Source organism: Anticarsia gemmatalis, chromosome 1, assembly GCF_050436995.1.
Source record: "Anticarsia gemmatalis isolate Benzon Research Colony breed Stoneville strain chromosome 1, ilAntGemm2 primary, whole genome shotgun sequence".
Classification (NCBI taxonomy): domain Eukaryota; kingdom Metazoa; phylum Arthropoda; class Insecta; order Lepidoptera; family Erebidae; genus Anticarsia; species Anticarsia gemmatalis.
Window position 1 is genome coordinate 6,255,518 of NC_134745.1, and position 10,644 is coordinate 6,266,161.

The 10,644-nt window shown below is 38.6% G+C and overlaps 1 protein-coding gene across 2 annotated transcripts; it reads left to right on the forward strand.

Moving 5' to 3' along the window:
* The first annotated feature begins 450 nt into the window (after positions 1 to 450).
* On the forward strand, positions 451 to 10,407 carry Cand1 (Cullin-associated and neddylation-dissociated 1). 2 transcript variants are annotated; one of them, XM_076115157.1, is made up of 24 exons: positions 451 to 688; positions 764 to 933; positions 1,004 to 1,217; positions 1,512 to 1,646; positions 1,952 to 2,109; positions 2,504 to 2,666; positions 3,063 to 3,236; positions 3,484 to 3,592; positions 3,934 to 4,067; positions 4,355 to 4,515; positions 4,710 to 4,915; positions 5,154 to 5,338; positions 5,623 to 5,751; positions 5,850 to 5,981; positions 6,268 to 6,439; positions 6,770 to 6,918; positions 7,281 to 7,453; positions 7,716 to 7,914; positions 8,002 to 8,121; positions 8,198 to 8,335; positions 8,534 to 8,722; positions 9,136 to 9,379; positions 9,618 to 9,764; positions 10,092 to 10,407. In XM_076115157.1, the coding sequence occupies exons 1-24, from the start codon at positions 647 to 649 to the stop codon at positions 10,223 to 10,225; spliced, it is 3,777 nt and encodes a 1,258-aa protein (XP_075971272.1). In that variant the 5' UTR covers positions 451 to 646; the 3' UTR covers positions 10,226 to 10,407. The 2 variants fall into 2 exon arrangements, with proteins under 2 accessions (XP_075971272.1, XP_075971282.1); XM_076115167.1 differs by having other exon boundaries at positions 7,293 to 7,453.
* Positions 10,408 to 10,644: the final 237 nt, after the last annotated feature.

Sequence of the window (10,644 nt, forward strand, 5' to 3'; positions counted from 1 at the left end):
AATAAAAATGCTGTGTTCACATCGAGTTGAGTGGACGAAAACCAACGTTGACATGGCATTCACAAGCAAGTTTCGATACAATATAAATTATGCTCAGACAAATACGCATATAATATAGGTAATTTAAATCATGAGATCGAATGACAGCACCAATTCTTTGAGTTCACTTCGGGGCACGCAACGGACACCTAATGCATATTCTCAACACATTGATAAGATGCAAATGCAAACCTATGTGCTTTTAAAGCTCAAACACACCTAAATGCCCATTCAAATCCAAACTAAAATAACGTCGAGATCGACTTCTTCTCTAAAAACTTACATAAGCTGATGTAGATACAGCATTAAATGCCTTACCACTTATGTCATAATACTCGACTGATTGAAGGAATCGATTTGTAGTTTTTGGTAAATCGTATTTTCATAAACTACGATTGCATTTTGACAAGTCAACCTTCCATCCTATTTTGTCTATACAATTTTAGCGGAGCACCACGAAGCAAGTTTTCGATTTGTCGCTTTTAATTCCCGAATAATCATTCAAATGTTTTTTCTTCGCCAATTACACGTGATAAATTGATAACTCTGTCTTTATTTGGCTTTTATAGTTTTCTGTTGTGATTTCGGAGACTGAACACTTTACAAAATGGCTAGTGTATCCTATCAAATTGCAAATCTTCTCGAGAAGGTAAGCCGGCGTTCTTCTAATAACATTGATTGGTTATTTGCGTATATAACATTTTAATTGATAAAATGTCCTCAGATGACGTCTACTGATAAAGACTTCAGATTTATGGCTACCAATGATTTGATGACTGAGTTACAAAAGGACAGTATAAAACTTGATGATGATTCTGAAAGGAAAGTTGTGAAAATGCTCCTTCGTTTGTTGGAAGATAAGAATGGTGAAGTTCAAAATTTAGCTGTGAAATGGTAAGTGCTCTTTGTATCTAACAATATAATAAATATTATTGAAGTTGTACTGACCCAAAGTACTTTGCAGTTTGGGCCCCCTTGTGAACAAAGTGAAAGAGTATCAGGTGGAAGGTATTGTGGATACACTGTGTGCAAACATGCTGTCAGACACAGAGCAGCTGAGAGACATCAGCAGCATCGGTTTGAAGACTGTCATATCTGAACTTCCACTAGGATCTAATACATTGGCAGCTAATGTGTGCAAGAAAATAACTGGGAAACTTAGCAGTGCTATTGAGAAGGTATTGTGATATATATATATTTTATATAGTGTTAACATAATGCAAAACATTATATTTGTAATGGCTAGACAAGTGAATTAAATACCTTTTTTTTGTATAATTATTGGTCAAGACAACTTTTCTTGTAATTAGATAAAATATCTTTGTTAATACCTTGTGTTGCATTACGAAACGCACAGACATGTCGAGGGCACTGACTACGTTAAGCTACTTATTATGGGGAACCATAAGACATTTGATATTAAAATGTAAGTTATAACCTTGTGAAGTTTTAAAAATACGTGCTGTTTATAGCAAGAAGATGTGTCAGTCCAGCTGGAGGCTCTGGACATACTGGCCGATCTGTTGAGCAGATTTGGCGGACTCTTGATCACCTTCCATCCTATGCTGCTCAATTCCCTGCTACCCCAGTTGGCTTCTCCACGTCAGGTATGTTTCATTACAATAACATGAATGATGGGTGTTTTCTTTATCATAAATAAAAGTGTGTGATGAACTAGATTCTAGTTTAAGTAGTGAATTTGGTTTGGTATACTGTACATTATCTAATCTAAGCATTGTAGGCATATAGCATATGCCTACAAACATAATAATTATTTTAGTTTACTAGAATAGTCATTAGAATACCATTATAAATAAACTTCACAAATATATGGAAATGTTATCTAATTTTTATACATCTTTTTAAAACCTCTGTGCTAACAAAATCATAAATATTATATGTTATTGTACAGGCTGTCCGCAAACGCACCATAGTTGCATTGTCCCACCTGGTCATGTCATGCAATGCATCTCTCTACAACAAACTCATTGATCATCTGTTGGAAGGTCTAAGCTCCTCGACTTCTTCCAGTGTTAGCCGCACCCATATACAGTGTATTGCTTCTATTTGGTAAGTACATTGCACCTATTACGAAACCATAGATCAGTCCCTGATTTCACAAGGGATTTTTTTAGTAAAATCATGATACATAATAATTTATAGGTCTAGCAAATGTCCATTTGTTACATACTAGTGATTCAAAGGAGAGAGCTTCCTTTATTTACAGAAAGTCCTCTATGTCTAAAAGATGGATGAGTGTATTACACTTTCATTCACAAAATACTGTACTAGAAGAACTTATACAATTTGTTGTGTGATTTCAATAATGTATATTAATATTTAATGTTTTATGAAGTGGTTTCCACAGAAAACTAGTATAATGAATAAGTATTTGTTCTATACTAAGACAATAGACACATAATTCATAAATGGAATCTTCTAACAACTGCTGTCTTCATTGCAGTCGTCAAGCAGGCCATAGATTTGGTGAACAATTGTGGCGTGTAGCGCCTCAAGTCTTAGAATACTCAACTGACGCTGATGAAGAGTTACGTGAACATTGTCTTCAAGCGCTCGAAGCTTTTGTACTTAAATGTCCTAAAGAAGTGCAACCTCATATTCCCACTGTAAGTACACTTTATAAATAAACAAGTAATACATGTATGTATAAACATAACGCTTTGTTCCTATGGGGGTTTGCAGAGACTAAGGAATGCTACTTGGTAAGATCCTTACAAACTTCCCTTGCTTCATTCTCATCCATACAGCTTGGAATACAGGATCTCTAGTTCCGGTTAATAACGCCTAAATAAATAAAAGTAAAGTTTATTAGGACACGGAATTGATCTTTGATCTCTGCCTATCCCTGTGGGGATTAGGTGTAATTTTATGTCCAAACTAATAATTGTTTCTATACTAAACCTGTTACCGCCAATAATTGTGTGATAACTATAACCAAACTTTTTTGATGTTGTTTTGCTTATCCATCAAGTATTGTAAACTAAAGAATTGTTTGTTTATAGATAATCGACCTCTGCCTTAAAATGATAACATACGATCCCAACTATAACTATGAGGATGAGGAAGAAGATGGCGGCGGCGAGGACGAGGAGATGGAAGACGAGTCTTTTACTCCTGATGCTGACCCCGAGTCTGATTCTGAAGAGTACTCTGATGATGATGATATGTCCTGGAAGGTAAGACCTAGATCTAAATAAATATTACGATAGTGAAATTTTATACCATCGTGCTTAATTTTCTTGCACAATGAAGTTTTGTGTGTTATGTTTTTACTGATAAATCCTGTACTGGCGTAAAATAAGCTTTGATTGAGTGTTATTATTATTGTAGCTTTGCAGACGGAGCCGTGGATGACAAGCTCGATATAATTGCTGTGCTTTTATGAATTAGGCTTGACTAAAGATATTCTGTCTTTGTTCGTAGGTGCGCCGAGCAGCTGCCAAGTGCTTAGAGTCAGTCATCGCGACGCGTCACGAACTGCTTGCCGAAATGTACATCACTGTGTCGCCTGCTCTGATCGCCAGATTCAAAGGTAAAACACTGTTTTTACCTAAATACCTTGTTGGTTCTTATCTTGGACTATTTGATTTTTCTTTGACGAAGTTTTAGTACTAACCCACAGTATTGTAATATACCTAGAAAAAGATATACTTGCTACAAATAGAATAATTCATCTAGATACAAAAAGTTATCAGCAAAATGTGAGTGTGTTTTGGACAAAAGATAACAGTAGGTAGCGTTTTATTTAATAGATCTAACAATTTGATTGAATACATCAGTCAAATTATATTCATATCATATGTTGTCATGGACAAAACTATGGGTAAAGTTGCAAGTAAAAGCTCTTAATGATATTATTATGTGTTTTTACAGAGCGGGAAGAGAATGTGAAATGTGATATTCTGAGCGCGTATACAGCTTTGTTGAGGGCGACTCGTCCTCCTCCAGCCTTGCAGATGACCATCGTGCCTACTGACAACTCGCCGCAAGCTTTGCTTCTGCAAAGGGTATGTATTAAATGTTTTTTTTTACCGTTCCAAGTAACAATATTAATAATATTCATTGAAATTGATCTTCTTTATGAAGTTTTAATTTTTTATGGTCTTTCGTAATAATTCAGGACTGTCAGTATTATTATCTATTGTACGTTCACATTACTCATGTACATTAGTTATTGTTACAGTTCTTAAAGGAATACCTACATAAACCCTCGTTACGGGATTCGAGGCCTAATTCAATGTGTCATTAAATTGACTATTTACTAACTTCCACTAACATGTGTCTGTTTGTGCAGGTGGGAGGCGTGGTCCGCGGCGCGCTGCGCGTGATCCGCGGTCGCAGCGTGCGGGCGCGCGGCTGTGCGCTGGCGCTGCTGCGCGAGCTGCTGGCCGCCGCGCCCGCCTGCCTCGCCGACCACGCCGCACGCGTCATCCGAGCACTCACGCCCGCGCTCACGTACGTATACATAATAATTTAACATAGTAATCTTTTGCTATAACACCATAAGCGATATGATATCTTTTTACCTATGGTACGTGCAGTGTGACCTCCTAGGACTTATCAGCCTAGTATTATAGTAACATGTTGTACACACCCTTTTGCATGGATAAAGGATGCAGGCCGTAATCTAATTGATATATTGTGTGCAGCGACAAGGGCACGGCGTCGTCGATGAAGATCGAGACGCTGGTGTTCGTGGTGTGCCTGGTGCGCGGGCACGGCGGCGCCACGATGCGCGGCCACGTGGCGGCGCTGCTGCCGGCCGTGCTGTGCTGCGTGCACGACCCCTTCTACAAGGTCACGGCCGAGGCGCTGCGCGTGCTGCAGACGCTCGTCAAGGTCATGCGCCCGCTAGGTAACACACGCTTCATATTACTATAAATAACTTACTAATTGATATCTCATGATAAGCCCACAAAAAAGTTTTTAGGCATGAAAAGGACCCTTTATCTTTCTTAAAGGTTTGAATTATCTTTCTTTACGTACAAATTCATTTGTCTGAAACTGGTAAGCTAGATTCTATGCATAAAAAAATTATACTCATTGGGTTTCTTACTTCATTTCGTCTGTATAAAAAACTACTTTTTTGATAGACAACGTGGGTCCCGACGGCAACATTCAAGTGGAGCCGCCACCGGAAGAGCTGCAACAGTTCATCCACGCGATGTACGAGTGCACTCTAGTACGACTCCGCGCCACAGATATGGACCAAGAGGTCAAGGAACGCGCTATCGCTGCGTGCGGACAACTGCTTTGCCACTTTGGAGACTTTTTACAAGTATGTATCTGATAAATAATTTATTCTATTAACCTTTTTGCATACAGTAGAAGCTTTCGAAGGTAATTTCTTTTAATTAATATTCCCAGTAAGGCTATATATGGCATAACTCCAATCCTTTCTTTGTGTGAGAGTGTTGTATCGTTATGCTATTGCGGGTCTTCGCCGACTACTTGAAACACCCAGGCATAAATACCTTATACTTTTGATATAATCATTTTACTTCATAATATTAACAGTTAAAAGTTGAATGGATTGTAAAATAATGTTACATTTTCTTTTAGCCCGAACTTCCGATCTGCCTGCCAATATTTTTAGAACGTCTACGCAACGAAATTACACGTTTGACCACTGTGAAAGCGCTTACTAAGGTGGCTTCATCTCCTCTGCGTATTGACTTGAGACCTATATTGGTAAGTAATAAAATATACACTTATCTATACAGTATTCTTATTTTATTGGATTGCATTATATTAGTGTGAACTTATTATATTTTATAACGTATTTTTAGACTGATGCTGTGCCAATTCTTGGATCGTTCTTGAGGAAAAATCAGAGAGCCTTGAAATTGTCCACTCTGGTGCTATTGGACACGCTTGTACAGAACTACAGTAATGCTATCAGCATAGAACTTTTGAGCAAGGTAAGTTGTGAACATGCAAGCCAAGATAATGGGCGTAATAGTTTTTAAGAAGTTGAACACATCGTTCAAGAGGCCTGCTTTCTGCGCTCGAGTCCTGAGATTAGAATTCACAGTTGAACGTGTAATCACGTGACTGCTGCGGTCTGACTACTATTGTTTGTAGAATTCTTAAGACCCTAGATATAACAGTGAACGCGGAACCTAGATCTTGGAATACTGACCGCTAGACCGTTCACACTGTGACCTTATTTCTTGATATCTGTTTTTATGTGTATGTTGTATGCAGGTGCTGATGGAGGTACCCGCGCTAGTATGCGAGGCGGACCTGCACTGCGCTCAGACAGCTCTCACACTAGTTCGTGGCGCGTGCATCCGCGTGCCCGCCGCGCTTACGCCCGAAGCGCGCGCCGCACTCACACCCAACATACTCGCACTTGCCAAGTCGCCGTTGCTGCAAGGTACCCCAATGCTCTGTCTATTATCATACTTTTTAAAGTACAAAATGACTCCTTTCTAAAGTGTGCTGTGCAATTATTTATAACATTCGTTGCATATGAACTATAGCATATTATACAGGAATTACACTATCAAATTGCGACTACGGCCATTGTAACCTGCAGAAGATAAAATGCATGTTTACTACTTAATTCCCGTATAATGCATTATAAGAAACATGCAACGCGTGGTTAACTTCATTTTATAACAATACGACAATCGTAAAGGTACCTAACATTTGAATTTATAACAATTGAACGTATTGAATTACCTATACCGTTTTAATTTGTTAGGTGGCGCTCTAAAAGCCATGCTTGGTGTACTAAGTGCCTTGGTTGCGGCCGATGTAGCTGGTTGCTCGCGCCGCGAATTGCTGGCACTCCTTGTCGCTCCAGTACACCGTCTTCACGAACACAATGCGTCTGCACATCACATCAAACAGGTACTCTAATATTTTTATGATGTTAGCCATTATTTTCTGTTCCATATTAAGTAATTGTAATGATTAATATGATATGTAATATTTGATTATCTTTAATGGAGGTTGATTTTTTATTTTATGGACATATCAAGTGTATAAATCGGAGATAATCGCTAGAAGGTACCTACTTCGTTTTGTGCCTCATGTTTCATTTTTGCATCTTATAATTACTGCTCTGCTACTACAATGTCGTTAAGTTACCATTTATTTTTTATTTTATTTTACAACATTTTTCTTAATACTTATTCATATTCAATAGTTTTCCCCTTTGCATATTTTATTTTTATTTTTCAATAACGTGTTGTGACGGTCGACCACTGAAGTTGTCTTCTCAGGCGTTCCACTCGCTGGCCAAGTGCGTGGCGGCCGTGGTGGTGGAGGGCGGCTCCGACGCCCTGGAGGTGGTGCGCGGGTTCCTGCGGGACGCGGCGCAACCCGCCTCCGATGCTCATCACATGTTTGCGCTACTCGCTCTCGCTGAGATTGGAAGACATTTGTAAGATCATATTCATGTTTCTTAATTACTTACACTGTTTGACCATCGCTAACAAATGAATATGGCATGGTGTAGTTATTAATAACTAAGAATTTTCATAGCATAAACACTTATTTCACTAGTTTATTAAAGATAATTGAGGAACACTATTGACTCTTTCCCCTTCCTGTGATCGTATAAATTAAGTGCTATTTCCTGCTCACAGATTCTATAATTGTGATGTATTTTTCTTATTAAAAACGCGTTCTTGATACTTTTACAGAGATCTAAGCTCCATACCGAACTTGAAAGAAGTCCTCCTGAGTTCATTCACCCCTTCATCGGAGGAGGTGAAATCTGCCGCAAGCTACGCGCTCGGCTCCGTCGCGGTCGGCAACCTGCCCGAGTTCCTGCCTTTCATACTGGGCGAGATCGAAGCACAGCCCAAACGACAGTACTTACTGTTACACTCATTGAGGGAGGTAAGGAAATATGCGAAAAAATATCCTTCTTATATTATTTGTACTTGTATATCACGTTATTTAAAATATTCTTTGTGTTTTGTTTAGATAATCTCTTGCGAATCCTGCACTCCCGAGGGAGTAGAAGCTCTAAGGCCGTTCATTCCCGAAATTTGGGTACAGCTTTCCAAACACTGTCAATGCGCGGAGGAAGGATCTCGTAATGTCGTAAGTAACTCTCCATATTTCAAAAATATTTTTGTGCTGTGAAATAAATGTCACTGAAAATCGTTTTGTGTTTCAGGTTGCCGAATGCTTAGGAAAATTATGTCTATTAGAGCCTAAAGACTTATTACCACACCTGAAGGAATTCCTCAAATCACCCGAGCCACTTACAAGGACAACTGCTGTCACGGCCGTCAAATTCACAATTTCAGATCAGGTACAATACATATTGTATTTACCATACTATAAGTATTATTTCCTAGTTCGACAATTTAAATTGCTTTCTTCGCAGTGTAAGCGTGTATATTAATGAGCATTTTAAGACTGTTCACAAGTTTTAGTTAGTCACGGCAAATTATCTATTTTCATATTATTTTGTTTCATATTTAATTTGACTTTATTATTTGTTCACCAGCCACAAGCTATCGACCCGCTGCTCCGCGGTTGTATGTCAGAGCTGTTAGTACCGCTGCGTGATCCTGAACTGGGCGTACGACGCGTAGCACTAGTTGCCTTCAACTCTGCTGCCCACAACAAACCTTCCCTCATCAGAGACTTGTTGCCGCAAGTACTGCCTACCATCTACAGCGAGACCAAAGTTAAGGTAAGGTGCATTTAGTAAATAAAAAGTTATAAAAAAGGTGGTACTGTCTTCTAAGAGTACAAGAATACAGGTGTTTTTATTAAATATGCAGTGAAATTGTAGTGTAAAATCAGAACGCTATATCAGCATGGAAGGTATTTTTGGTGTGTCTTAACTTAGTTTCATAACAGTTATTGTGTTATGTTGCCATCTATTTTGAATTGTGCAAGCTCTAGCGTATGAATGAATGCGTGTACGTAAAGGTTTCATATACGTATATCTACTATTCCTATCCAGATTATATTTAAAGTTTATATTTACATATTATATACATATATTTTGCATATATTTATATTTACATTTTCTTAGGAAGAGTATTCATAAAGGTCTATTTATTACGTATTATTTATTATAACCATATATTTTGTTCACAGAAAGAGCTTATTCGAGAAGTTGAAATGGGTCCATTCAAGCACTCAGTGGACGATGGCCTAGACCTAAGGAAGGCGGCGTTTGAATGCATGTACACATTGTTGGGCACGTGCCTGGACCGTCTCGATGTGTTTGAGTTCCTACGACATGTGGAGGATGGACTACGTGATCACTATGATATTAAGATGCTTACGTATCTCATGTGTGCAAGACTGGCTCAGCTTTGCCCGACTGTTGTTCTACAGAGTAAGTGCAAACTTTGAATAGTTATTTGTTTTATAACAGTTACTCGTCTATATGCTCTTTTTTAATGAAGTTTCTGGACAAATATCGTATTAAAATATTACAATTTTGTGTTTTTGTACAAATCAAGTAATTGAAAATGATATGCTATGTGATATAAAAGGTTATTGACTGTGTGTCAGCGTTTACAGTAATTTCAATAAGGAAATGATACTAACATTGTGTTTTTTTATTTATGCAGGGTTAGAAAGCTTAGTGGAGCCATTAAGAGCGACATGCACAATGAAGGTAAAGGCGAACTCAGTGAAACAGGAGTACGAGAAACAGGATGAACTCAAGAGGTCCGCGCTCAGGGCGGCCGCCGCACTCCTACAGATACCAGAAGCAGGTAAAATGACAATCATACCAAGGGCCCTAAGACTCGCTGGCTTGTTTTATATTGATTTACTAGCTGACCCGCGCAACTTCACATGAGAGAATGGGTCATATTTTCCCCGTTTTTGGAACATTTTTTACTGGTATTCTGCTCCTATTGGCCGAAGCGTGATGTTATATAGCCTATAGCCTTCCTCAATAAATAGGCTATCCAACACTTAAATACTTTTTCAATTCGCACTAGTAGTTTCTTTGCTTCACCAGTAGATTAGCGCGGTCAACCAAACGTATAGATATTTATGACTTTTACTAACCAGTGTCTCTTTTTGGTATTTTACAGAAAAGAATCCTCACTTGATGGACTTCGTGACCCAGATCAAATCGTTCCCCGACCTACAGCCCATCTTCGAGTCGATCCTGAAGGACTCGACGGGCGCCGGCGGCGTCGACTCCAACCTCATGGACCAGAGCTAGCCGCTCTCGAACGCTCACCTTCGCATTTATTCTCTCACTGCGACCAATATGGCCCGAGGTTCTATTTTATTTTGATCTATTTTGTTGTTTCGTTTTTGTAAGAATGCATATTATTTTTCATTCATGTCAAATGTAAAGATGATTGAAATTGAATAGAAGTTTAGTTAAATACTATACTTTGATTTCGCTTTTTATTGAGGTTAACTCGTGTGTGTTAAATGACTAACGCGTTTGATTCAACAGCTTTATTATAAAGTTACAAAGTACATAACTAAAACATCAGCACTGCTATTCGTTCTTGACGTTAAATATTAGTTTACGTCGGGAATTCTCGCGATGCTCATAGGATACTAAGGACGTAGGAATATTTAGGTGACGTCACAGTCGACATAACTATAATGTGACGGCGGATATTAATC

Bases quoted from the DNA above. Each gene is read 5' to 3' on its own strand.
- Cand1 (XM_076115157.1), top strand. From the start codon at position 647: ATGGCTAGTGTATCCTATCAAATTGCAAATCTTCTCGAGAAG. The intron at 689-763 runs GTAAGCCGGCGT...AAATGTCCTCAG, and splicing joins TTGCAAATCTTCTCGAGAAG to ATGACGTCTACTGATAAAGA. The intron at 6,440-6,769 runs GTACCCCAATGC...TTAATTTGTTAG, and splicing joins CAAGTCGCCGTTGCTGCAAG to GTGGCGCTCTAAAAGCCATG.